At 44.5% G+C, this 22,414-nt stretch overlaps 1 protein-coding gene across 8 annotated transcripts in view; it reads left to right on the forward strand.

Annotated features, from left to right (window-relative positions):
- Positions 1–22,414, forward strand: part of LOC140393873 (neuron navigator 1-like) — a 970,643-nt gene that overhangs the window by 782,276 nt on the left and 165,953 nt on the right. For all 8 annotated transcript variants that reach the window (XM_072480430.1, XM_072480425.1, XM_072480424.1 and 5 more), the window contains one exon: positions 7,873–8,575. In XM_072480430.1, coding sequence (XP_072336531.1) covers positions 7,873–8,575 — 703 coding nt within the window. The remainder of the gene's footprint in view (positions 1–7,872; positions 8,576–22,414) is intronic.

Genomic DNA, 22,414 nt, shown 5'->3' on the forward strand with positions numbered 1-22,414 from the left:
CTTGCCATGCGGTCTCCTCCTAGAGTCTGGACTTGGTGGGATCCACCATGGTGGCGGGGATTGCTGGGACATTCAGGAGGGATTACCCACAGTTGATTCCTAAGATCGGGAAAACTATCCCCCATCTGTGGACAGAGTGGGAATTCTGCCCACCTATAGCAGGAGAGCAATGAGGCTCATTCATGAGTCACTTGATGCCAATTATCTCTGAATCCACCGGAATGTAGTGGTGGTTTGGAGATTTAATGGGACTCACATGGTTTTCCCATGCCAGGCTCATGGAGTTTTCCTGCAGCTCTGGTTCCTGGATTTTGGCGTCTCAGCTTGTGGTGCAACGGTAGCGCGCCTGACTTCAGAGCCAAGGGTTGCGTGTTCAAATCCCATCAGGCTCACGGAGTATTTCTGCAAACAGTTCCTCTAAGCTGTTCCGCAAATCCTGTTGAGTTTTCTTGTGGCAACATGGTGGGGGCTTGTTCAAAGGCACAAGGGCCACTGAATGCCACCCCTGAAGCCCCTGCCACACCTTTTGCCAGTGACCCACCTCCCCGCAGCCCACATCCACTCTAAACTCACCTGTGTACCGGGATCCAGTATCAATCTTGGGCTGGGCCCTTGGACAGTGTAGGCAGTAACCACTGCAACAGGTGGCTCCGATTAGCTGGCAGCTCTCCAGGAGAAGAATTTTGCCCTCCAGTGCCCTTAATTGTGTTGAAAGCTCCATGCTGGCCAGTGAGGTTCATGACGAGAACTTAATGGTCTTTGGAAGTGATGAGGGTGGGGGGTTTAGGCCAGTACTTAACCGATGTTGAGAGACATGCATCGCTGGAACAAAATCCAATCCTGGCACTTCAAAACTCTTTGCTTTGATTTTATTAATTAAGGGCGGCATTCTTCAGCCTCCCAGCCGTGTGTTTCCCGGCGACGCACTGTTCGCTCACGGCGGAATTCTCCCTTACCACCGCGTGTCAATGGGACACCACCCCTCACCGCCAGGAAACCCCGCAGATCAGATGGGAGTGCGTTCCCAGCAAGAAAAGAAAATCCCAACGGCTGGAGAATTCCAGCTTAAGTGTTCAACTGGGAGAAGAATGTAACTTTTTTCCAATAAAGCTTTGTAATTTAATTTGTGAAAACCGACCAATGCACAATGCTGTACATTCCTATTACAGTAGGAGGGCATTTAAATAGTTTATTAATATGCTTAGTTTACTGCAATAGTCAATTGTAAAAATAAATTCAGGTACACTTAAAACATTGTACATTGTATTACCATTACTGACATCGTTCCAGAGCTTCATTCTCGCTTAATCAACGGCGCCTAGGGAAGAAATTTTATATTTTTTATTATTGCATTATACTTAGATCTGGCTCAGAGAATTACACCCAAGAACTCAGGAAACATAATTGCCATTTTTTATTCAATGAAGGGAGTACAATGCACCATTGACTAAATACAAAGGTTGCCACTGATAATGCTGGCAGTGGTTTACATAATGCCAGTACGTGACAAAAATTCTGGTTTATTCTTGCTGTTGTGAGTTGTACAATATATTTTTTCTCCCTGTCAGCACATTCTTTGTATTATGTAGTGAATGATTGTTCCAGCCAAAGTAGAATTGGGTGAAGTGTCTGAATTTCGGCAATTTTTGGAAAAGTATTCTAATCCCTGAATTTCCACTCAAACCCATTTGTGTATTGACAAATGTAAAATTTGTCATGGATCAGGGTGAACCAAGAGCTTTTAAAATGATAATTTAAAAAAAATATTTTCCTTGATATATTTAAGAGTTGTTGTTTGGTAAGGTTTTGATTATTGTGGCAATAGCAATCAATTCACCTTGGAGAGTGAGAACAGTTTTGTGGGCAGGGCTTCTAATACAATGCTCCCCAGCGTCACCTTTAGGCGGTACCCCAAAGATGCACTGGGGAATCCCTCGAGGAAGGTCCACACATCGGTTGTCCAGAAGGGCTAACTTCCTCTGGACAATTGTCCTCGGCTGGGAACCATCCGATAAAGTAATTTAAATCGCCAACCCCCCGCCCCCAACTCATTGCAGGTACTGTTGGAGACCTACAATGTACCGCAGAAATGTTATACACATATTGTTTCAAAATAAAATGAACTTGGGAACCATGTAGCTGTTTTCAGTAGTTTTCACCTTAAACTCTGACGCCGGTTTTGAGAGAGTGAATTGGCACAGGTTCTCTGTTAGCCCTCTATACATCGGAGGCAAAAGAAAGTAGGAGCCCTGCTATTCGCCAGTAAACTGTGAATTGGGCTGTAAATGACTTCAAGTGAACATGTTAATAGGTGTCAATTGCAGAGAAGCACGAGGCAAAGAATTGGGAAGAATTAGGAGAAAATATGAATATTTGGAGGAAATAGTAACTCAAAATATATTCAAAGGAATGATTACCATACTAAATGCAATTAGCAAAATATTGACAAGGGACAGCAGAACATCAGGCATCATTGAGCCAAGGTGTAGTGATAGATTTGACAGAGTATGATTCCTGTCATAACATCTTGGATGACATCGGTTATTTCATTGGTACAGCTAGAAGAGTGAAAATTGTTGGCGGATAAGGGGCAAAATTCTCCTGTATCGGCGCGATGTCCGCCGATTGGCGTCCAAAATGGCGCAAATCAGTCGGGCTAGGCCCGCGCCGGCCGTATTTCCGCCCCGCCAGCTGGCGGAAAAGGCCTTTGGTGCCCCGCCAGCTGGCGCGGAAATGACATCTCCGGGCGGCGCATGCGTGGAAGCATTAGCGGCCGCTGACGGCATTCCCGCGCATGCGCAGTGGAGAGAGTCTCTTCCGCCTCCGCCATGGTGGAGACCATGGCGAAGGCAGAAGGGAAAGAGTGCCCCCACGGCACAGGCCCACCCGCGGATCGGTGGGCCCCGATCGCGGGCCAGGCCACCGTGGGGACACCCCCCGGGGCCAGATCGCCCCGCGCCCCCCCCCCCCCCCCCCCCCCCCCCCCCCAGGACCCCGGAGCCCGCCCGCACCGCCTTGTCCTGCCGGTAAGGTAGGTGGTTTAATCTACGCCGGCGGGACAGGCATTTTAGCAGCGGGACTTCGGCCCATCTGGGCCGGAGTATCTCCGGGGGGGGGGGGGGGGGGGGCAACCGGCGCGGCGCGATTCCCGCCCCCGCCGAATATCCGGTGCCGGAGAATTTGGCAACCGGCGGGGCCGGGATTCACGCCAGCCCCCGGCGATTCTCCGACCCGGCGGGGGTCGGAGAATCTCGCCCAAGGTATTTTTCCTACTTTTTGTAGGAAAGCATCGAACAAACCTGTGATCTAAACTGTAGTTTTCCAGTTTGATTAGAAAGACACATTAAACTTATTACTCCAGGGTCGCCGACATTGAAATACCACCACCACACAAAATATACTATTTTTTTTTTAATAAATGTCATTATAATATTGTGAACAGGGATAACCTTTGCAAACACAAGGTCAAGGATTAGCTTTCCTGTATGGAATCCACAGCTTATTTCTTCGTTCTCAGCTAGATATCAGATTGTGTTCAGTTGAGATATTTACAGTGAGTGACAGCAATGGGATATGGTTGAGAGAGAGAAGCAGAGGGGCTATACTTGTTTTGCTTGAGCAATGCTGGTTAATCAGATTGGCATTGATTGCTCTGAACTAAATTTGTAACTGTCAATTGCAAGCTGTGTACCCTCTTCAGGAAAAAATGCATGGAAAAGGAGTGGCAGAGACAAATGAAAAGAAACATGCCTTTTTCCCTGCTGTAATTATACCCCTAAACCTTGTTTTATTCAAATTGATTAATAGTTATAACCAGGTTATCTGATAGTCTTATCATATATTGTGTTAGTAAAATGTTTAAAGTATATATCAATAGATGAGATATGATGAATTGCCAGCTAACAAAGTCAGGGACAACATAGAGAAAGGTAAATTAAAGTGTCATGCATTGCCAATATCTAATTTACCTTTGGGTTTTTTCTAACCAGACATTGTAGTGCTCTTTCATAGCAAGACTTCAGTTCAACATTGTTTAATTTGGAGGCCAAGTAAAGTCATTGCCGGTCTGAATTGGACCTCTGATTGGTATTGTGAATACAGTGAATTCTCTGTATTGGTGAGCTAGGTTTAATGGAGCAATATGAAGGACAAACAAAATGTTTTTTGCCATCACAGTCGATTGCACCTGCTATGTCAATTCAGTTCAATGCCATAAATCTGAATTCTCAGCCTTGATTATACTGCTCAGTCTCACTGTAAACAAAACACAATTAAATTCCGTTAAGTGGAATTTTCCATTGCCATTCACTCCTCAACTTTTGAATCAACTTTGGCAGGCGACTTAAATAGTGTGTTAATTTATTCTAAAGCAGGAGCACCGTGCTTGGCGCACTGCAGTGAATGTTTCTTTTGAATGAACATTGAATCAAGCTGGTAAAGTGTTGGTTACATAAATCACTCCCGATCCCACCCATTTTGAATTTGAAGCAATTGGGAGTATTACTACTTCGAAAATATTTCAGTTCAAGCAAAATTATTTCGCCACCCACAATAATTATATCGAATCCTGTCTCACTGAATTTCTTAATTCATGAGGCAGACTGCAACCATTGTTTTATAGCTCTTATTGCGTCAGTTGTCATTACAGCTGATTTATTGTGCAACTGACCATAAAATTAAGTGTTAATTAAGTAACATTTCCAGCACAGAAACTTGCTCTGTTGATGCTTATAAATCCATTTTCCCCTGAGAGGAAATAAATTAACAAATTCAAATATTGAGCCTAGCTCTTTCAACAGTACAATCCTGGATGTTAATAGCTACCTCATGGCTCTAGCCTCTTATCTTTGAATAGCTAATTAAAAAGAGTGATCAATGCACAATGTTTGGATGTTGGATTACAACCATATTGAGGCCCTGCACTAGAGAACATAGGGGAATTGTGACTATGCACCTGTTAAATACCAAAACCTGTGGCTCCAGTAGGCCCCATATTTGTAAAATATGGGATTTGTTCCATATTTTTCATTCCTCAGGTGATGGTATCATCCTATTGACATTTTTGGCTGTTTCTCTATGTACAGCTCAAACTTCTCATTTTGTTTTTTTTATCTTATTTCAATTCAAATTGTGAACCAGTACTCGATGTTGAGTTATTTTGATTTTTCCGAATATTTTCACTCCTGTCGACAGTATGATCCCGCCTATGCCAACTCTGGTATTGGAACAAAGTGGCCTTCTTTATATGTGAACCAACACAGTGAATGTTACAATGTTATTTTGAATAAAGCAACATCTAGTTATATTGATCTGCCATCTATATGCATAGTTTCCAGCTGGATTCTAGATATGAACTAGAAGGTGGAACACAGGCTGGTTTTCCTCTCCCTTAGCTCATGATTGTTGAGCCCTTGTTGAAATCACATAAGTCAACTTGGGTCAAGAGCGAACCTGCACGGGAGGTGGTGGCACGGGGGAGGCAGTGACGCAGTAGTCTTGTCACTGGGCTAATAATCCAGAGACCCAGGGTAATGTTTTGGGGTCCCGGGTTCAAATCTCACCATGGCAGATGGTGACATTTGAATTCATTAAAAATCTGGAATGAAAAGTCTAATGATGACCACGAAACCACTGCTGATTGTTGTAAAAACACATCTGGTTAACTAATGTCGTTCAGGGAAGGAAATCTGCCAGCCTTACCTGGTCTGGCCTACATGTGATGCCAGATGCACACAGTGATGCGGTTGACTCTTAACTACCCCCCAAAAAATGGCTTAATAAGCCACTCAGTTCAAGGGCAATTACAGTTGGGCAACAAATGCTGACCCAGCCAGTGATGAACATACAAACTTAAGATTTAAAAAAAACTATGGCCTTTAGAGGCTACTGGCACACTTCAGGTCATCAGGTCAAGACTGCACATCATGAATGATTTATTTTTGTCACAGATGGGGTTATTCACTCTCTCTTAAAGCACATAAAGACATGTTTAATTCACACAGTGGTGATAACGTCCCATTAATTGTGAAGAATCCACATTGCATTATTATGTGTACTATATGTAATTTTAAGCTGTGTGATAGACTGGCATTGGAGACAGTCCAGAGAAGGTTCACAAGGTTGATCCTGGGCATGGAGGGATTTTCTTATGAGGGGAGGTTGAGTAGGTTGGAACTTTACTCATCGGAGTTTAGACGAATGAGAGGTGACCTGATGGAGACACATAGGATTCTCAGGTGGCTTGACATGGTAGATACTGAGAAGTTGTTTCCCCTGTGGGAGAGTCTTAAGACCAAGTATGATCTCAAGAGTAAGGGGCTGCCCATTTAAAACAGAGATGAGGAGAAATTCCTTCTCTCAATGGTAGTGAATCTATGGGATTGTTTATTGTAGAGGGCTGTGGAGGCTGGATCATTAAGTATGTTCAAGATTGATATAGACAGAATTTGTAATCAGTGAGGGAATCAAGGGTTATGGGGATAAGGTGGGAAAGTGGAGTTGAGGATCATCATATCAGATCAGTCATGATCTCATTGAATGGGTGAGCAACCTCGATGGGCCGAATGGCCTACTTCTGCTCTTACATCTTATGGTGTGTGGATCTAATTGTAACACTCTCACGTAGATTTTTTTAAAAAAAATTTAGAGTACCCAATTCATTTTCTTCAATTAAGGGGCAATTTAGCGTATTCAATCCACCTAGCCTGCACACCTTTTGGGTTGTGGGGGCGAAACCCACGCAAACACGGGGAGAATGTGCAAACCTCCACATGGACAGTGACCCAGAGCCAGGATCGAACCTGGGACCTCAGCGCCGTGAGGCAGCAGTGCTACTCACTGCACCACCGTGCTACCCCCATCCTTAGTGTGTCATAGCCTAAATGAACCAGAACATATGTTGCGCGCTACTGGTATAGCTTGATTGTATGGTTAGTTCCGCTTCGCATTAGAAGGTTGCTAGAATCATCATTTTACATAATGCCTTAAAACGTGAGGTAAATGACCTCAACATGCATTAAGATCATGGTCTATGCATGTCTGCATGAATTGACTTATACCCTTTAAGCCTTTGATTAATTTAGCCATTCAAACTAATTATTTCAACAGCGAAAGCACAAATGTCCATTGTTCCCTTCATAACATGCAAGAGTAAATTAAAAACTTTGCTGTGCATAATCTAAAAGTCGGCCAAAGCATCACACCTTAAAGTGAATGTTGCATATTAAACTGTCATAAATGTCTGTGAACCAAATAAAATTGAGGTTAAATAATTAAGTTATACTAATTGGCTGATGTATCCCAACGGCAAACTGAAAAAGCAATTTAAAAACTGGTTTGTGAACAGGTGTAAAAAGTTACCAATCAGCAACTCAACTGTCATTTTAAAAAAAAAAGGAAAGAGCACATTTCCCCAAACTAAGCTATTTGCATTCCACCAATTATCATAAAATTAACTTACCAAATTACATAAATTATTCTATGCAAACCATTTTTGGGTGTCAACTTTCTTTCCTCAATAAGATTCATGCAGTAAAAATGCTTATTAGAAATTACAAAGAAAATAGCATCATTCTGAAAAGAATCCACTAAACTTACTCATAGGCCTGAATTTTCGATATGGCGAGTGGTCAGTGACTCCAAGAGGCCTGCTGCCATTTTACTGAGTGTTGATTAGCAGCAGGTTGAGCTTCCCTCCTCCCTTGGGTGGAAGACCCGCCTTGGAGAGCTGTTTATGCTTTGTTATTTATTTTTGTGAGCCAGAATCTTAGGATTAACTGAACAATAAATTACATTGAGAAAGTGAAGAAGCGCACTATTTTTCTGTAATAGTTTACTTTTATTTTGTCTTCATTCTTTATTTTGTAATTGCAGGTAAAATTGATTCTAAAGTGCAAGACAAAGGAAAATTAGCTCTCAAAGGAACAAGTTTGCAAAGGTCGTCATCTGATGCTAGCAGAGACCGAGTTGGAGAAACACGCAAACCTCCATCAGGCATTTCGAGGCCTTCTACTGGTGGTTCTTTTGGCTATAAAAAACCTACTACAGGCACAGCAACAGTGATGACAGCCGGTGGAAACTCCTCATCAGTAGTGAAAACTCAGAAATCTACAGGCATCCCTATTAAGCCGTCAAACTCCAGGAAAACCAGCCTTGATGTTTCCCAAAACCATGATGGCTTTATGTCGTCAGGTGCGAGGACAGCCGTGCAGTACCGTAGCTTGCCGCGTCCAGCCAAATCAAGTTCTGTTTGCATCACTGGCCGAGGAGGTGTCAACAGGCCTGTGAGCAGCAACATTGACCCAAGCCTCGTTAGCAGCAAGCATGGAGGAATCCCAGTTTCTCGTCTGAAAGAACCCTCAAAAATTGGTATGGGACGAGCAAATTCAGTACCAGTGAATCAAACTGATCGAGAGAAAGAGAAGGCAAAAGCAAAGGCAGTTGCTTCTGATACTGAATGCACAACTACATCAAGTTCTACAAAGGCCACATCAGCTCCAGAAAGTCATAGTAAATTACAAGCAATGCGACAGCAAAGTTCCAAATTCTCAGAGATGTCATCTCCAACATCACAAAGGTAATCCACAGGAATATTTAGGTTCACGTACTTGGAATAAATTTGAATAATATAATTTATATATTGCATGGTTTTGCTTTTACCTATTATTTAATGTCATTGTAGTTAGCTATCATCGTTTCCCCAGCCATTTGGTTGTGTGCTTTGAACATATTGAATTCCAATTAATATTGAGGCCAAAAATGATTCTGATTGTTTTTTTACTTGAATGGTTTCTGTCTTTCCTCTTTATCTCTGATGGCTTTTATCTCCTCATTGCCATCTGGTTCAAAGGTATTTCCTCAAGCCCTTATACCAATTGACAGGCTGTTCTTCGTTAGAAATGCTTTACTGTATTTTCCAGCAAACTCCATTTTGTACCACAAACAAGAAACAAAACCTCAAGAGAAGGATCAGCCAAGTAAACAACCAAGCCACCCTTCAGCTAACTGATAAGTTAGGTAGATTGTGTGTCCAATTAATTTTGTGTTAATGGAACGAGGCTGACTGAATTGAAAACATTCACATCATTTCCATCACAATTGTTCATTACAGGAAATCCAAGGAGCCAAGCTCATCTGTAAGTCTTTAAAAAGAACAATAAAACACTCTTGATAAGTGCTGGGTTTTTCATGTTTTCTCCCCAAGACGCCTGTAACAGTGACCATCTGCTATCAACAATAATATACTGGCCAGGCCTCTCCATGCCTGATATAATTGATGGCGTGAATTGACTATCTGCATTTTCTTCCTTATAGTGTTTTTAAAGATTTTAATTTGGTCAGGTTTGAATGATGAAGAAAATTTCAGACATTATTGTTTAGCACTGAAAACCCATTATAGTTAATGATCAAAACTATTGAACTTTGATCTCTTGTGATTTGAACGGTAGCATTGTGGATAGCACAATTGCTTCACAGCTCCAGGGTCCCAGGTTCGATTCCCGGCTTGGGTCACTGTCTGTGCGGAGTCTGCACATTCTCCCCGTGTGTGCGTGGGTTTCCTCCGGGTGCTCCGGTTTCCTCCCACAATCCACAGATGTGCAGGTTAGGTGGATTGGCCATGCTAAATTGCCCTTAGTGTCCAAAATTGCCCTTAGTGGGGTTACTGGGTTATGGGGATAGGGTGGAGGTGTGGACCTTGAGTAGGGTGCTCTTTCCAAGAGCCAGTGCAGACTCGATGGGCCAAATGGCCTCCTTCTGCACTATAAATTCTATGAATTGTAGGTGAATTAGAATCCCAAAATAGCGCACCATTGGTGATTTAAGATTGATTTGTGATTTGTGCCCACTATAACTCCCCCCTCCCCATACACATAATTGTGCCAGTTGCCTATTTCTGTCCATGTGGGGCATTTTCGTTCCATTCCTTTCCACAATGTGAATTTCCTTCTGAGTATTTTTAACAAATATGTTCTTCTGATGTTGGAATTTGAATTTTTGCATGAGGGTTTCCCACAAAAATCTGCTGTATCGAAAGGCTCATTCTGGCAGCATCCAGCATTCCACCCCCACAGAAGGCGTGTCGGGGTCATTACCATTCGCTGTGTAAATGTTCTTCCTCATATTCTCCATGCATCTCTCATCCAAAGTCTTCAATCCATATCTGCTAATCCTTCTACCGTCAACTAATGGGAACAGTTATTCCTCATCAAAACCTGTCATAATCTTGTATTATCCATTAAATCTTCCCTCAATCCCCATTGATCCAAGGGAAACCAACCCCAGCCTCACCAACCTAATCTTGTAGCTAAAATAATCCACCCCAGAACCATTATTGCAAATGTCCTCTGCACCCTATAATGTTTAGTTCCTTAGCTGTAGAAACCAAAATTGACACCAGGAAGTTTACTTTCTAATTGGTGTTAGTAAAGACTTTGGCTCGGATTTCAGTTGATGCAGTTAGTGGCCGGACCGTGAGAGAGCCCACCTCCTCCTTCGCTGGATGCCACAATTCGGATTTAGGCAACTAATTGCCTGAAATCACGGCTTCCGCTGCGCCAGGATGCCTCACCTCCAGGTGCTGCCGACCAATCAGATGGTCTTCTGTTCTTCATTCCGAACAGCACCACCAGGACTCATGACTACCCAGGACTGCAACAGTCACTGACCCTATGGCCCCCGAGCAGGCCCAGAGTTCAGGTCAATGGAGTCGGGGATTGCGAGGGCCAGTTAAGCAAGCCCTGCCAAGGGTGGGGTTGCACCAGGTTATGCCGGGGGCAAGATGGTGGCACAGTGGTTAACACTGCTACCTCACAGTGCCAGGGACCCAGTTTGATTCTAACCTTGGGTAACTGCCCATGTGGAGTTTGCATGTTATCCCCATGTTTACATGGGTTTTCTCCGGGTGCTCCGGAATCCTCTTACAGTCCAAATATATACAGGTTAGGTGGATTGGCCATGATAAGTTGCCCCTTAGTGTCCAAAGATGTGTAGGTTTGGGTAGCGGGGAGTGGGCCTCGGTAGAGTGCTCTTTCGGCATGTCAGTGCAGACCCGATGGGCCGAATGGCCTCTTTCTGTCTGTACTGTGGGGATCCTATGATTCCCAGTTGGTAGAATGCCCTCTGCCACTGATAGAGACCCTGAATTAACTATTCATTGGCCACTTAAGAACCTCAATAGGCCCATAACAGACAGACTGTTCACCACCTCCCCAGCAAGAGTAGCAATGGAGGCGGCATGGCCAGCTTGCTCCTGGCATTGGGGGTAGCAGGCATAAATGTTCAGCCTATATATTGTATTTTCAAAGTAATCCTGCTTTTATTTGTATTTTACATCAGGTACTTTGTACTTTATGTTTGGAGTTATAGTTCAGGCAAATATTGATCTACTGACATAAATACAATGTTGTGTACCCTGATCTGGTGGAAATCCTCGCAGATTAATGATAGTGTTGGCTTTGTTTTATTTTCCAACAATAAAACCAGATGAAATCTGAAACAAATGCAGAAAATGCCTGAAATACTCAAACGGTGTTAATGTTTCAGATTGGTGACGTTATATCAGGATTTGGAGTTCACTCTGTTTCTCTCGCCGCAGATGCTGCCAGGCCTGCTGAGTATTTCTATCATTTACCCATTTTATTTATTTCATTTTCCTATCTTCTATAGCGCAATTGATCACCCTTGGTTGCATTGCATTAGTCAAGGTGACCCTTTAAATTTAACCATCCTCCTGTTGTAGCAATGATGGGTTGTATGAAAAATAACAATACTCCTGACACACAGGCCATGATCTACTAGCCTCATTATGCCCAACTCGTGATACGTTGAGGCTGTCTTGCGAGATTTAACTGCCTCGGTACGAGATCCGCAAAGCATTGCGATCTAGATCCCGCCCACAATGGGCAGGTCCAGATTGCATATTTAAGTGGGAAGTCAGGCTCACTTCAATTCAGTTACATACTTCGTTATTTATAAAAGTTAATTTTGAATTCTGCTGAAATATTAAAGTACCGATTTTAAGGAGGATCACTGTTGAATTTTTGACGTGTAATTTACCATGAATTGTATATAAACATGCTGGCTTGTAAATTAAATTTTTAATTGGGCTTGATTTCGTGGGATGGGGGTTGAGGGGCGGAGGGGGGTTAAAGCGTATTTCCCGCAGCCCCTGTCTCTCCAGTTGCAACAGTACCATCATCAGCCGACTGATCTAAAAGAAGCCAACCCTGCAGCCATAACGTGCCAATGACAAGCAAAACAAGCTGAGAGTGGGACTTCACAGAATCACAGAATTGTTACCGTGGAGGAGGATGCCATTCGGCCCATCATGTCTGCGCCAGCTCTCCGAATGAGCAATTCACTTAGTGCCATTCTCCTGCCTTCTTCCCATAACTCTGCACATTCATCCTTTTCATAAAACAGTCTAATTTCTGTTAGGGGAATACATCTTTCCTCGTGTCATTTTTGCTTCTTTTGCTAATTACTTTAAATCTGTGCCCATTCATTCTCAATGCTTTCATGATTGGGAACAGATTCTCCCTATCCACTCTGTCCAAACCCTTCATGATTTTGAACACCTCTGTCAAATCACCTCTCAACCTTCTCCTCTTTGAGGAAAAACTCCCAACTGTGCCAACTTAAGCTTCTCATCCCTGGACATTTGCATGAATCTTTTCTTCACTCTTTCCAATACCGTCACAACTTCCCGAATGTGCGACATCCAGAACTGGGTGCAATACTCCAGCTGTGGCTGAACTTGTATAAGTTCAACATAACCTCCTCGCTCTTCTACTCTATGTCTCTATGAATGAAACCTCGGATATTCTGTGCTTTATTAACTGCACTCTCAACCTATCCTGCCACCTTCAATGACTTAAACACCCAAGTCCCTCTTTTCCTGCATCCCTTTTATAGTTGTACCTTTTATTTTATATTGTCTCTCCATGTTCTTTGCAACAAAATGAATCACTTCACACTTCCCTGTGTGAACTTCACCTGCCACTTATCCACCCATTCCACTAACTTGTTTATGCCCTATTTGAAGTTCTACACTATTCTCTTCATAATGCACAACGCTTCTACATTTTGTCATATCTGCAAATTCTGAAGGTGCAGGTCAATAATATATCAGGAAGAGCCAGGGTCTCAATACTAACCCCTAAGAAATTCCACTATAAACCTTCCTCGAGCCGAAAAATATCCATTAACCACTACGTTGTGTATACTACCACTCTGCCAATTGTAAGAGTCCTTCCTGTCATTTCACAGAATAATACAGTACAGAAGATGCCCTTCGGCCTCTTTGTATTTATTTTATTTGCATTTGTTGTATTATATTTGGTCCGTGGAAGTGTTTAGACCTTAGGAGGAGAAGGAACACTCCCCACCCCACCCACACACACACCTCTCTCTCTCTCTCTCTCTCTCTCGTTGCTGAAGTAAAGAACTGTTTTACTGTTACAAAACCAGTGAGTGCCTGGCTCATCTTTGCTGTAAATTTGAAATGATCCTGAACCTACAGTGAAAGTAGACAATCTTGCACAGTGGTTAGCATTGTTGCTTCACAGCGCCAGGGTCCCAGGTTTGATTCCCGCTTGGGTCACTGTCTGTGTGGAGTCTGCACGATCTCCCCGTGTCTGTGTGGGTTTCCTCCGGGTGCTCCGGTTTCCTCCCACAAGTCCCGAAAGACGTGCTTGTTAGGTGAATTGGACATTCTGAATTCTCCCTCAGTGGACCTGAACAAGTGCCGGAGTGTGACGACGAGGGTTTTTTCAGAGTAACTTCATTGCAGTGTTAATGTAAGCCTACTTGTGACAATAATAAAGTGAAAAAGAAAACCATCTCAAGCCTAGAAGGAAGAAGTACCAAAATGAAAGCTGAACTTCAGAAAAACATTAACTAGAAGCATGGATGACGGGTGGAATTGTGAGCTAGCTACGATGAAAAAGGAAGCATACATAAGATCTAGGCGACTTAAAACTGATGAAGCTTTGGAGGAATATCGGGAAAGTAGGACAAATCTCAAACGCGCAATAAAGGGGGCTAAAAGGGATCATGAAATACCTTTGGCTAACAGGGTTAATGAAAATCCCAAAGCCTTTTATTCGTATATAAGGAGCAAGAGGGTAACTAGAGAAAGGATTGGCCCACTCAAAGACAAAAGAGGGAATTTATGCGTGGAGTCAGAGGAAATGGGTGAGATCCTTAATGAGTAATTTGCATCGGTATTCACCAAGGAGAGGGACATGACGGAGTTGAGGCTAGGGGTGGATGTTTAAATACTCTAGGTCAAGTCGGCATAAGGAAGGGGGATGGTTTTGGGTATTCTAAAAGGTGGACAAGTCCCCAGGTCCGGATGGGATCAATCCCAGGTTACTGAGGGAAGCGAGGGACGAAATAGCTGGGGCCTTAACAGATATCTTTGCAGCATCCTTGAACACGGGTGAGGTCCCGGAGGACTGGAGAATTGCTAATGTTGTCCCTTTGTTTAAGAAGGGTAGCAGGGATAATCCAGGGAATTATAGACCTGTGAGCTTGACGTCAGTGGTAGGCAAACTGTTGGAGAAGATACTGAGGGATAGGATCTATTCACATTTGGAAGAAAATTGATTTATCAGTGATAGGCAGCATGGTTTTGTGCAGGGAAGGTCATGTCTTACAAACCTAATAGATTTATTTGAGGAAGTGACAATGTTAATTGATGAGGGAAGGGCTGTAGATGTCATATACATGGACTTCAGTAAGGCGTTTGATAAAGTTTCCCATGGCAGTTTGATGGAAAAAGTGAAGTTGTATGGGGTTCAGGGTGTACTAGCTAGAAGGATAAAGAACTGGCTGGGCAACAGGAGACAGAGAGTAGTGGTGGAAGGGAGTCTCTCAAAATGGAGAAAGGTGACTAGTGGTGTTCCACAGCGATCCGTGCTCGGACCACTGTTGTTTGTGATTTACATAAATGATCTGGACGAAGGTATAGGTGGTCTGATTAGCAAGTTTGCAGATGATACTAAGATTGGTGGAGTTGCAGATAGCGAGGAGGACTGTCAGAGAATACAGCAAAATATAGATGGATTGGAGAGTTGGGCAGAGAAATGGCAGATGGAGTTCAATCCAGGCAAATACGAGGTGATGCATTTTGGAAGATCTAATTCAAGAGCAGACTATACGGTCAATGGAAGAGTCATGGCGAAAATTGATGTACAGGGAGATCTGGGAGTTCAGGTCCATTGTACCCTGAAGGTGGCAACGCAGGTCGATAGAGTGGTCAAGAAGGCATACAGCATGCTTGCCTTCATCGGACGGGGTATTGAGTACAAGAGTCGGCAGGTCATGTTACAGTTGTATAGGACTTTGGTTAGGCCACATTTGGAATATTGCATGCAGTTCTGGTCGCCACATTACCAGAAGGATGTGGATGCTTTAGAGATGGTGCAGAGGAGGTTTACCAGGATGTTGCCTGGTATGGAGGGTGCTAGCTATGAAGAAAGGTTGAGTAGATTAGGATTGTCTTCGTTGGAAAGACGGAGTTTGAGGGGGGACCTGATTGAGGTCTACAAAATTGAGTGGTATGGACAGGGTGGATAGCAACAAGCTTTTTCCAAGAGTGGGGGTGTCAATTACAAGGGGTCACGATTTCAAGGTGAGAGGGGGAAAGTTTAAGGGAGATATGCGTGGAAAGCTTTTTATGCAGAGGGTGGTGGGTGCCTGGAACGCTTTGCCAGCGGAGATGGTAGAGGCGGGCACGATAGCATCATTCAAGATGCATCTAGACAGATATATGAACGGGCGGGGAACAGAGGGAAGTAGATCCTTGGAAAATAGGCGACAGGTTTAGATAAAGGATCTGGATCGGCGCAGGCTGAGAGGGCCGAAGGGCCTGTTCCTGTGCTGTAATTTTCTTTGTTTTTTGTTCTAGAAGCCATCCCAGTGCATCAAAGATCATTTAACCTTTTATTTTATTAATATATTCTTTACCTCTCATGTGTGTGTGTAGAGGGAGTGGGGGTTGTTAGAAAGGGGAGGCGTTGGGAAAGGGGTCAGTAGATAGTTACATTTTTCTGTCAGTTTAATTATAATACTGTACATAATAAAAGGTTAGTTTTGTTACAGTTACAGGCTTGGTGACTGCAGTGGGCTCAGCCAAGGACCTTGGAGATTTTAAATTACATCTAATTGTGTTGCGGCTCCTGGTAAGGCGTGGCTTGGGTTGACTGCACACTAGCCCAGGGTATCGTGAAACAATTTTGTATCCATGAGCGGGATTCTCCGACCCTCCCGCCGGGTCGGAGAATTGCCGGGGGGCGGGGGGCGGCATGAATCCCGCCCCACTTCTCCGACGCCGGCTGCCGAATCCTCCAGCCCCGGTTTTCAGGCGGAGGTGGGGATCACGCCGCGCGGTCGGGGCCCGTTGGCAGTGGCCACCCCGGCAATTCTCCAGGCCCCGATGGGACGAGCGGCCGCCCATTTTCAGCCAGTTCCGCCGGCGTGAAATGGGCATAGTCCATCCCAGCGGCACCTGGCTTGTCGGCCGTCTAGCGGGGTCCTCAGGGGGGCGCGGGGGGATCCGGCCCCGGGGGAGGGCCCTGTGCCGTGGGGGCAATCTTTCCCTCTGCGCCAGTCTCTGTAAGAGACTTCGCAATGGCTGGCGTGGAGAAGAAACCCCCTGCGCATGCGCAGGAAGCACGCCGGGGGTTCTGCGCATGCGAAAATCCGCGCCGTCCCACGGCGGCCCTTTGGCGCCAGTGGCGTGGCACCAACCCCTCCGGCGCCAGCCTAGCCCTAGGAGGATTCCGCAACTTCCAGGTGGCCCGACCAAGTGCGGGAGAATCCCGCCCCATGTGTTCTAAATTTGCCCACAAGTTTGCTGTATTCTCTGAGTGGGAGGAGGTCCTGCCTCAAGAGCGGCTGGCCAGTTTGATTGGTCGGCTTGTCTAGCAGTTCCAGCCGTGCCAGAACTAACTAGAGGGTAGCGCTTGGACTGCAAAAAGGCCCAGTGAGGAAGAGCGCATAGATTCTGGGGACAGGAAAGTCTGGGATATTTGGTGGGCGATGGGTGGGATGAATGGGTTTTGGAGACCGGAGTGTGGGGGAGATGAGGAGGGCAGAATTTAATCATGGGGAAGGGTAGTGGCCCGATGCTCATATGGCACCTCCCGAAGGACAAACCTCCCCATCCATCCTGCCTTTTAAGCAGTTTCCTCAAAGAAGGCTGCCTGCCCATGCCTACCGCTGCCTTACACCAACTGTTTTAAGGAATGGACAGCCTATTATTCTGGTAAGAAGTCTGACAACACCAGGTCAAAGTCCAACAGGTTTGTTTCAAACACTAGCTTTCGGAGCACTGCTCCTTCACCTGAGGAAGGGGCAGTGCTCTGAAAGCTAGTGTTTGAAACAAACCTGTTGGACTTTAACCTGGTGTTCGAAGACTTCTTACTGTGCTCACCCCAGTCCAACGCCGGCATCTCCACATCATGGCTATTATTCTGGTAGCAAGCTTATTTGACCATGAATTACTTGTTTAAAGATGGCGGGCAGGTTGACTATTTTGGTACCCGCCTGCCCACCATATTATGGGGGACAGCTCGGGATTAAGGGAGGGAAGATGATGGGGTTTCCTCCCGTCATATTTTATGTGACCTCCCGCTGAAAATGTGCCAGGTTTGGCAGGGGAGGGGTTGCTGTAAAATGCAACCTATTGTACACTTCTGGTAATGCATTCCATGCTGTTGAAAATTTGAGTGGCCTAATTGAATTGGCTTTTTAGTAGAACTAATTTGTTTTTTTTTTAAATAAATTTAGAGTGCCCAATTCATTTTCTTCCAATTAAGGGGCAATTTAGCGTTGCCAATCCACCTACCCTGCTCATCTTTGGGTTGTGGGGGCGAAACTCATGCCAACACGGGGAGAATGTGCAAACTCCACACGGACAGTGACCCAGAGCCGAGATCGAACCTGGTACCACGGTGCCGTGAGGCAGCAGTGCTATCCACTGAGCCACCGTGCTGCCCTTTTAGCAGAAATAATTATTGTATAATGCTGTTACGGTTGAAAATTTAAAGTGGCCAGATTTCTGGCACAGAAATTAGTCTGAACACTTAATGCACTTGGCTGAAATCCCTCTCAACAACATTTGTTCAGCTCCAAATAGTAGAGGAAGTAATTTCAGATTAATGTGTTAAATACAATGGCATTCCAGGCCTCTTTATAAATGAGTACACTTACTTATGGTAAACATTTGGCTTATGTTACTATAAGGTAATTTTCATGGTAGGGTCAGATCCCTTTTCTAATGTATTAGGGTGCTCAGTAATTAAAACATTTATTGGTACAGCACAGTAGGAGTTTATTTGGCCTGTGTCTGTGCTACCTTTCAATGAGGTCACCTTAATCTTCGAAAGAACAATCCCAGCTTCTCCAGTCTCTACAGGCCAAACATCCCCGGTACCATTTTTGTAAATCTCCTCTGCACCTCTTCATAGTCTTCACATCTTTCCTAAAGCACAGTTTCAGAATTGGACTAACTGCTCCAGCTGGGATCTAGTTTGTCTTTAGCTATTGTATGCCATAGAATCCCTACAGTGCAGAAAAAGGCCATTCGGCCCATCGAGCCTGCACCAGCCCTCAAAAAAGACAACTCTACCTGGGCTTCTTAAATGTTTAGAAGAAAACTCTTTACTTTTGCACTTGTTAAGGATGGTATTTAATGGAGTTGATGAGGGTCTCACCCACTGGCTGGAGAGCTACTAAGAGCCCTGTGTCGCCTGTTTTCGGGAAGGCCTGCGGCATTAAGTGCCAATCAGACATTCCATTGGATGGCAGCAGGCACTCCCCAGGATCAAAGACTACACTGAGGCAGAGGTCCACCTCACTGAGAGCTGCCAGCCAATCAGCATATCTGCAATGCCACTGAGGAATGGGTTGCAGCTGCTGGTACTACACCCACCCAAGTCCTTGGATTACCATGGAAGCAGGCACAGATGAGTGAAGGTGGGAGGGAGTTAGCAGGATAAGGAGTTTGGGGATTTTGCAGCAAGGGCAGGGTTTGTTTCTCATTAGCCTCTTTTCCCCGTCCCATACTTTCCAATGCTGGGTCCCTTGATCAAGCTCTTGAGTGCATGAGAACGAGGGGGATACTGGAAATCTGCAAGGAAACACACCAGCATTTGTTTTTCAGACTCCGTGCATGGTTAGTCCCTCCACCTTCACTGGGTGAATACTATTTAATTCATTACTCCCGTGAGGGCTTCAATTGGCAGAGGGGCAGGAAGGCTGCCCAAAGTCCTTCTCACCATGGACTTAATCAGGGCAGTGGTGAGAAGACGCTCAGATCCTCACCCACCACCCTCCTGCCTGATTAAATGCCAAATTTGCCACGGGGAAAGGCTTTAAATTCTGCCATAAGCCACTATTCATAAAGCCATGGAATCCATTTGCATTGTTAACAGACTTCTCAACTTATCCTTGTGATGATGATAGTTGATTGCGTATGTGGACTTGAGTATTAAGATAAACAGTACTTAGATAAGATACTGTGCATTACATATCTGGGCACTTGACCTGGGCGGGAATTATGATGTTTTTGCAGTTAAATCTGTGACCTCAAGTATTGTTCTTTCAGCCTAAAATTTGACAGTCTTGCCACCTTCAAAGTTTTGTTGTCATTTAGCCCCTTTAAAATTGTACCATTTTGTTTATTTTGCCACAGCTCGTATTTGTGACTTAAGTCCTCCTGAAGTCTGTTACTGTCTTCCTTGCTGTTTTCTACACTTCCAAGTTTTGTACCACCTGTATACTTAGAAGTTATGCCCCGAATAGCCAAGACCAGGTCATTAATATCTTTCAAAAGTAACTTTGATCTGAATATCAGCCCCTGGAGGATCCGACTGCACATTCGCCTCTCGTCTGGAAAACGACCATTCACCATCAGTCAACATCACAATCTACCCTTTAGCCAATTTAGTATCCACACTGCCACTGCCCCTTTAATCTCACACGCCTCAATTTTGCTAACTCTTTTTTTTAATATATGGTACTTTGTCAAAGGCATTTTGAGAGTTCAAATAGAGAAAATAAACCACACATTTCGCTCGCCAATCATTTCCATTGTTTCAGACTAATGTCACGGGCATTTGGAATTGTAAGACCATTCTATTTAAAAGTATGTTTCAAATTAGCTTCCGTAAAGGATGCATCTACTCGGAGTTTGAAAATACGCGAGGCTGGATTTTAGAAACTTGCAATATTTGTATTCAGGTAACTAAAGACCAGAAAAGTGCAATATAACTGTGGAATTGTATTTTCTGCGATAAATTGTATTTAAAAGGGCAAATGTAATGTATTAGATGATGTAAAAGGAACATTTCCATTTTTTGTTGTATCCCTTGAATAATACCTGATTTTCCAGTAGAGTACAGATTTTCCCTTGTGCTCCTTTGGCACGTTTTTCCATGCACGATATCCAAGTACGAACACATGAAATAAAGCATGGAAACAATTAAACTGTTAAACTCATTTGCTCCAAGGTTTGCTTCTAAATGGGACATGGGAATATAGGAAACAAATGAAAAGTATGTGGAAGAGGTAGTCTATAAACTGAACAAGAAAATTGAATGCTTAAAAGAAAATAGCTGTGCACAGGATTTAACACACTGACAAATTGAACGAGTCTCTAGGAGTGAGCGCAGGGATCACAGCGCACAATTAATTCTTGCCTCTTGGGTGCAAAACAAGTAGCACATCATCATGTCGCCCGCTCACTATCATGATTTCTACATACAGCCGGCACCAAACTCCATGTTGATTAGCTGCACAGATCAGCAGAGAACTCAAAATCTATATTTGCCATCATTCCTTATGCTGTCCTACCCCTCTTAAATGGGAAGTGCATGGCGATTAGAGTGAATACTGTGAGCCCTGTGGGAGGGAGCACAAGGAAAGTTGAATGTGCAAGATTGCAGGCATCCAGGTTTTCAATCGCTGCCTGGACGGTTTTGGTGGACCAGCATCTATCCTGTGGGTAGTTGATAATACATTTAAATGGCGGTGGGGGAAGAGGATGTCCCTTCTGCTGGTTAATGCATCTTCAGCTGAATGAGGATCCTCGAGATCCAAAATAACAGTGCTGTCCACACTGGTGTCAGGCACAGTGGCAGCAGGGTATACCATACACACGATGCACTGCAGCAACTCACCAAGGATCCTTCGACAGCCGCTCACAATCCTGACTTGAAATGAGATCATTATCCCTTCATTGTCACTGGGCCATAATCCTGAACTCCCTCCCTAACATCACTGTGGCAGTGCAGCGGTTCAGGAAAGTGGCTCACCACCACCTTCTCAAGGGCAATTAGAGATGGAAAGCAAGTACTGATCTTACCAGTGACACCGACATCTCACTCAGATGGTATCGGGCATTCTCCTTCAATATTTTGGAGCTTTATGGACACTCCAGCCTTTGACCCAAAAGCAATGCTACTGAGCCCAATTTTTTATCCTATACCTTTTTTCCCAACAGTGCCAATCATTACTGCCCCTGCACTGCTGCACAGTGAGAATTGGCATAGTCTGACTTTAAGTTTACTGCACATAGACTTAGGTCAAGCAAGGTGAAAATCAATTAAATGAGTCCTGAGCGTATTGGAGACTTTGTCTGCCGATTTTATGAATTTTCAATCTGGATGATTCACTTTGAAATTTCGGGAAAAAAATCAATGGTGCAAAATCCATCAAGTACTGACCTTAGGGACTGAATTCGATGAATACATTGGAACACTGCAATATAAATTCTATGCAAACATAACTTCTGATATCCCTGGGGTGTAGTACCCAGGAGGTACCCCAAAATGCACTGAAGGACCCCCCCCCACCCCTGACCCCGAAAGTTCCCACATAAGGATTGCACAGCTATTGCCTAGGAAATTTAAACTTCCATTGGGCACTCTGCACTGCACAGGAAACTGCGATTTAAATAACAAACTTCGGATGGTTTTGACTACCTTAACTGGATGGTTATCCTGGAAAAGTTAGAAGAAAGAAAACCACTTCTAATTCCTGGGTAACACTGCTAGTGACTGCCCAACTACACCCCCCCCAGTACCCATGGCCACTCCTCCCCGACTACTCTACTGAGCCCACGACTACCCCTCCCACACCGCAACTGCCTACTTGACGCCCCCACCAACCACCCGAACTCCACCCACTGACCGCCTAGCAGCCACAGGCCCCTGCCTACCCTCCCATCTAACCCCCTAACTACTCCCCCACCACCCCCTGACCCTGAAACCTATCTGCCTCACCGCAGCAATGCCATAAAAAGGGCGCATGGCTTCCTTTCCCACAACTCGACGGTAGGCCTCGGGAACCAGTTATGTATTTCACACCCGGCCCGAGCTGGAAGGTCGGGCAAGAAAGGTGCAACTGC

Source organism: Scyliorhinus torazame, chromosome 17 (genome assembly GCF_047496885.1).
Source record: "Scyliorhinus torazame isolate Kashiwa2021f chromosome 17, sScyTor2.1, whole genome shotgun sequence".
Lineage (NCBI taxonomy): Eukaryota > Metazoa > Chordata > Chondrichthyes > Carcharhiniformes > Scyliorhinidae > Scyliorhinus > Scyliorhinus torazame.